Genomic DNA, 6,232 nt, shown 5'->3' with positions numbered 1-6,232 from the left:
GTGCACTGTGTGTGAGTGTTATGTCTTTTTTCGGATGCGCGAAAAGTCGTGAATTATTTTTCGTGGTTTTTCACAGTTCTCGGCCTAATTTCTGCCTTTTATTTATTTGCAAGTGTGATAAGGAACGGGTGTTGCGGCATCTCGCGATAGAAGTGTGATGTTTGGATGTGCCGTGAGTCTACAATTTAGCTTAGAAAATTGTGTGTGGCCGTCGCGACGTTTCCTTCCTGCCTGTGGCTCTTGTGTGTGACACGCACCGCTCCTCCATCCTGCCCCCGGGCTCTTGACATTTCTTGTATCAATTGTGTCCAACGGTGAACCCACCTTTTGCCAAAAACACCTTGGAAGCGGGCAAACCAACTTGAATCATTCGTTTCGGCTGTGCTAATCGCGTAATAGCCCCCGTGGGAGAATTTTCCGGGCGTTTTTCCCTACGGGAAGATGTCACTAAGTGGCCTTTCGGTGATTCCATGGCATTTGATTTGAATGCGACGTGGGAAAGTGGCCGCTTTTCGAAAAAACACAGCCGTCGCGATCGTCGGCAAGGTGAGGAAAAACTATGATAAGATTTTGACAGCGACGACAGCAGCGGAGCGGCAGTCGGAGTCATTGTCATCAGCGAACGTTGGTGTGATCTCATACGGGAAGGAATTAAGTGTGGAATTTCGCGGAGATTGTGTACGGCCAGCAGCTGCCGGAGAGCCTCATGCCGCCGCCACCGCCGAGTAAAATGTCTGGAGTCGTTGACGCCGATCGCAAAATGAGGTAAGAGATTGCAAATCGAAAGTCAGTTCCGAATTTCCAGTGCTGAGCGCATTGAAGAGGCTCGGCGGCGCCCGCCCGTCATTTTCGAGCTCGGTGCAACTGTCACAAGACACGGGCGGTCGCCGCCGCTGCTGCTTCTACAAGTGTCAGCGATTTTTCGATATTCGTCGACCGCAAGTGGCCGAGCCAACTATTCGTTGCTGCGATAACCTGGGAAAAGTTGGCTCGTCTCCTGGGCGAATTTGAAACAGAATCGTGCGGCAGAGCGTGTCATACGCCCGAGTGCCTGTTTGTTTGCCTGGGTGTCTTCGTTTTATCAAAACAAGAATCTCTTTGTTTTCTTCTGTCGCCAGAACATCTCCGCTCGCCCAGTGCAGGCTTATCATTTTATTATCGTTCCGTGGGGGTGATGCTTTGGTAATTTCGCCTTGGGTCGGCTGGCGTGCGCTGCATCTGTTCAGGAGCTGCGGCTCTGCCACGGCTGAAATATGGGGACACATCATATCTGCTCTGATTCCCCATTTCCGTGCTATGATTTCATCGTTTGTATCTGGCCGGGTGGAGTGTTTGTAAATACTTTTGGTAGCGTAGGAGCCGGAGAGGATGACAAAGCGATGGATTCAGGTGTTGATGGATTTCAGTTCATTTCCATTTCATTTCACAACCACTTGGCTACGAGGAGATCACTTCGTCAAACAACATTTGTATATGCAAAATTTTCCATAGAATAATGTCCATTCATTGAGTCATCGTTCTCTTGCAGAAATGCCGTGCGAAGACATATCAGTCAACACCTCGAAGTTCTCTCATTATCGCAAGCACAAGTTCACAGTGATTAGCTATGTCGATCGCTGGACTTTGAGCGTCAAATCTTTAAATGATATTCAAATTGCGTAGACGGAGGCAGGTTTTAATTGTAGTTGGGGAAGTCCGTTAGTCACTGTCCATATTTCCGTATTGGTTTCAAGAGAAACTGGAATTTGTTTTTTGCCTCATTGTCTAATGAAGGATTATCCTCAGAACCTTAATTTTATATTTGAATTGATAAATTCGTGTATTTTAAGAAGAAACAATTTCTACTTCTCTCGCAACATTGCCAGTTCTTATTTCTCAACTCTTTTTGTGACACTTAGATAATATCTATTGTCCCTAGTCAGCCCCAGCTTTGTTTGGAAGAACTAGGACTTAATTCTATGTTAGGGGCTCGTCGTGGAAAATCACTGGTTGCTACATGGTTTGAAATGGAATCAGCAAACCTTCAGTCAGGCATCCTAAAGTTTGGCAGCTCTGTCAAAATATGTTTGAGTTTTTCATTTTTCATCTATAGCTTCAGAAGTTCTTCAATTTGAACTTAGGCTTGCAGCCTTGAAGCTTCTTAAAGAATATAATTTCGTGGCGATAGGTTCGGTATTACATTTGCGCGAAATTTTTGTTCTGATTTGATTCTGACCCTCATTAACAGCCAAGCCATAGATATTTGGCATCCACTCTATGCAAAAAAATTATTTGAATGTTGATTTTCCGTTTCGAATACCTAAAGCTCTCACTACACCAAGCCATCCGCAAAGGCGCAAACTGCATAGAGGCAAATACCAATTTGTTGAGACGGCACAGGGAATTTTAAATCTAATTTGCGGTAGGGACATCAGCAATATCCATATGCTATAAGAATATGGTCACGATCACTAGGCTATTCTTTAACTCGGACAGGATACACCTAAAGTGATGTGAATAGTACGAAATTGGCCTACAAACTTAGAAGAACTCATATTCGTTTTCTTGACCGACACAACTCTGCGCTCATTGCAGTCATAAGTGGTATCCAGTCACAACAGTAACCGAGGATATTTTCTTTAAAGATTAGGATAAACTGATTTAAAGTTGAATGATTGACTAAGAATGACTTGACTTATGCTTGAGGCTCTGACATTGGCTTTTCGCTACCTAAAACCAGTTTTAGATATCAATACGGGTGGAATGTAAGAGGGGAGCAGCCTTAACTTTGTTTGCGTTGAGGTCACCGCACTTTCAAATTTTGAATAGAGTTTAAACAGCATTTAATCATCAAGTGACATCAGGCTTGCGGCTACCGCCTGCAGAATTAATGCTACGTGATTATATTAATGCATAAACGGCGCATTTGCCGATCGTTTTAGCTATTTATTTATTTCTACCTTGGGAAGACGATGAGACGATGAGAGAGGGATTAGAATTTTACTGACTAATAGTGTTTGTGGACAAACATTGATGCGTGTGGAAAAATGATGACTGTTGATGAAATCTACTTTTGATTTCAAAATACTTCGCACAGTATATTATTTTTTACTATAATACTACTGTGATCAAAAAGTATCTATTCTTCCAAATCAATTTCATCTCCTTCAAAGTAATCCTCGTCCGATAAAACGGACTTTTGCCAACGCCTTTTCCAGTCCCGGAAACAGTGGGAATAGTCTTTTTTCGGTATAGCCTTCAAGACCTTCTTCGATTCGGTTTTTATCTCCTCAGTCGTGTCGAAACGGCGTCCCCGCATTGGCCTTTTGAGTTTGCTGAATAGCCATTCGAATACGGTGGTTTCGGAATGATGAAAAAAGTCGCGGAGAACCAATGCACGCCCCAATGCATTTTCCAAGAAATTTAGTGATTTTGGCACCAATCGAGACTTGACACGTTTGAGACACAAAACATCCTTCACAATCAACGAGGTCTCTAATTGTCAATCAATTTCAAGCACCAAATCTTTGATTTTTTGGATGTGGCCCTTGTCAATAGACGTTGATGGTCGTCCAGAGCGCGGTTGGTCTTCAACGCGTTCTTGGCCAGCTTTGAACTCGTTGTACCACTTATAAACATGTTTTCGTGCCATAGTTTGATCACCAAAGGCCTTCCGCAACATTTTCAACATGTCGCCACAAGAATATTCGTTCCGCAAACAAAATTTGATGCAAGTTCTTTGCTCAACAAAATCACTCATTGTAAAAATCAAAAAATTCACTTTTGGTTGTTTACAAAAACACGTGTAACTCGGAGATAATTAAACCTTTTGACAAACAGACGCCTGGCCAGTCCCACCAACCTAGGAAAAAAAATTTACTTGCCTTCCTAATGCCCGGGAGTTTTAAATGACAATTTCACCTTACTCTTTGATCACAGTAGTATATTCGTCACCAAAGCAATTCTATTTTGGCTCATTAAAAGCGAAACTCTCTAATATCCTGCGCCTTTCTCATGTTTGAACTCTAGGAGGTTTTCATTAAATCTTCATCATCATCGACGGCGTAACAACCGGTATCCGATCTAGGTCTGCGTTAGGAATTTCAGACACCCCGTTTGCCCTAAGAGCCTACGCCATCGCTCCATTTCAGGCGGGGTCTGCCATAGATATTGCCCTTATAGACTTTCCGGACTGGATCATCTACATCCATACGGATTAGGTGACCCGCTCAGGGGGTCAAAAGCCCCGCAGGGGGTCAAAAACTCTTCGGGGGATTCTTCTCTCTAACACGGCTAAGAGTTTGTAATTTTTCTTGCTAAGAGCCCAGGTGTCCGAGGAATACATAAGGACTGGCGGGATCATAGTCTTGTACAGTAAGAGCTTTTCGAGCAAAAAAGGTATGTAAGCTGAAATAGACTCTGTTGACAGCCAACAACCGTGCGCTTGATTTGACCCGCGGATATTTTGGTTGTTGAGCAGTTCATCAAAATAGTCAACACATCGCTCCAATATGCCCATTCGGTCGGAAATCTGATTTCCCTCTTTTTTCGGCTGGATGAGCATTGAGGTGTATAAGACTTCATCCTGTTGACTTGTTAGTAAAACTTCTGCGCCTGGTGCGGTTTCTCCCTATATTTTTCGAGTTCACAGACTTGTTGGTTCTCCCAGGCTTCCTTTCCCGTCTGTGAAATCGTTTCTCTACTCGAGTTCGTGATAAGTCTCTGATCGTGCCCACGTTCTTTGAGAATGCAACATCACTTGGCATGTAGCATTCTTCCGTTTCGTTGCTAGCTTATATTCATCATCGAACCATCCGTTCCGACTTTTCTTTTTTCTTTCCGACTTGTGACTGGAGCCAAGTATGTTTGTGGCCGTATCAATGATAACGCCCTTTAGGTGGTTTTGAAGATCGTTTCTTGATGTTCCGTCTACAGGACATCTGTTAGCTGCGGTTATTGCGGCATCCATTTCCCTCTTATGGGTGTTACGGAAAGCTTTGTTGTGAATGACTTCACTTATATTTTCAAAGCCGATACCAGCAGTCTGCAGTTTTTCATTAGCGAAGGATTACCAGCGATCACCACGTGGAGATAAGGTTTGGTAGAAGAGCCGTTGGTATTGGTTCAGCAGGCGTTTTCCACGTTTTATGCTCCATCGTAAGTACCAATCCACGTTTCGCCCTAGGACCTATACTACCCTTTGACCGCCTCAAACCTCACTAGAAGAACGCCGACCAACATAAATGAATTGTTTATTACCTTGAAATTCTCTTATCAAAATGTGGAAGGTCTAGAAACCAAGCGGTTGCTCTTTAATTAAACTTGGCTAGATGATTCGCTCTTCTGCTATCACAGATTGCCCTGCTTTGAGAAGGCCACAGCACTTTGATCGCCATAAACTCTCATGGCAAAGGTTGAATTTTGAACCCCATCCCCGGGAGTGGTTATGGTATTTTTATAAAGGGGACGGAGGAGATCTGACGAAAACTAGGATTGGTGAACCCGATGAGAATTCGTGGCGGTCATACTCTTTAAAAATTATGGAGAATTATGAAGGGGAAAGTATGGGGAATGAATATACAAGAAAGAGGAAACTTCCATTCTAATCCCGTTAAAGAATTGTGGTGGCAACCCCCTTTAAAAAGCCATGGTGCTCCAAAGTCGGGCTATTTTATTGTAAAAATGGTATGGTTTGATTTTGAACTCTAACACCACAGGGACAAAGAAGAGTAGGAACAGTAAAGCGGGAGTCTTTTCTTTTGAACTTCGTTGAGGAATCGGGTGGTCACCCCCTTTAAAAAATTATGTCGCTGCAAATGGAGAGTGTTTTGATATCATCATAGTGAAGTTTGATTTGTCAACCACGTTCCCGTATGGAGAGAGGATAAAGAGGGCATGTAAGGAAAACAAAAAAGGTACTGCTTGCAACTGCCGCAACCAATAACGGTCTTTCCGCTGCATACCCTCTTTATCCCCTGCCATTCTCCCTCCCGAGTGGCGCTGACAAATCAAACTTTTCCATGATTCCAAAGATTCCCATTTCAAGGGTCACGACTTTTTAAGGGGAATGACCGCCGTGATTTTTCAGTGGGGTTTGGTAGGGAAGACTTTCTGATTTTCCCTTCATAACTTCCTTTCAGCCTGCTGGGTAGGGTTCAAAGTTGAACCTTATTGTTTCGACATGGAAATATCTGTACCTTAGGGCGCCATAACGTTTTAAGGAGGCGACACCCGCAATTTCTTAAATGACTGA

At 43.4% G+C, this 6,232-nt stretch overlaps 1 protein-coding gene across 4 annotated transcripts in view; it reads left to right on the top strand.

Moving 5' to 3' along the window:
* Window positions 1–6,232, top strand: part of LOC119656676 (rho-associated protein kinase 1) — a 49,786-nt gene continuing 43,554 nt past the window's right edge. For all 4 annotated transcript variants that reach the window (XR_005250070.1, XR_005250069.1, XM_038063160.1 and 1 more), the window contains exon 1: window positions 1–765. Coding sequence is in view for 2 of the 4 variants with exons in the window: in XM_038063160.1 (XP_037919088.1) it covers window positions 707–765 (59 nt within the window). In the remaining 2 variants the exon portion in view is untranslated. The remainder of the gene's footprint in view (window positions 766–6,232) is intronic.

The sequence above is a fragment of the Hermetia illucens genome, chromosome 5, assembly GCF_905115235.1.
Source record: "Hermetia illucens chromosome 5, iHerIll2.2.curated.20191125, whole genome shotgun sequence".
Lineage (NCBI taxonomy): Eukaryota > Metazoa > Arthropoda > Insecta > Diptera > Stratiomyidae > Hermetia > Hermetia illucens.
The sequence above is the reverse complement of the archived record's forward strand: the minus strand, read 5'-3'. Positions and strand labels throughout refer to the sequence as shown.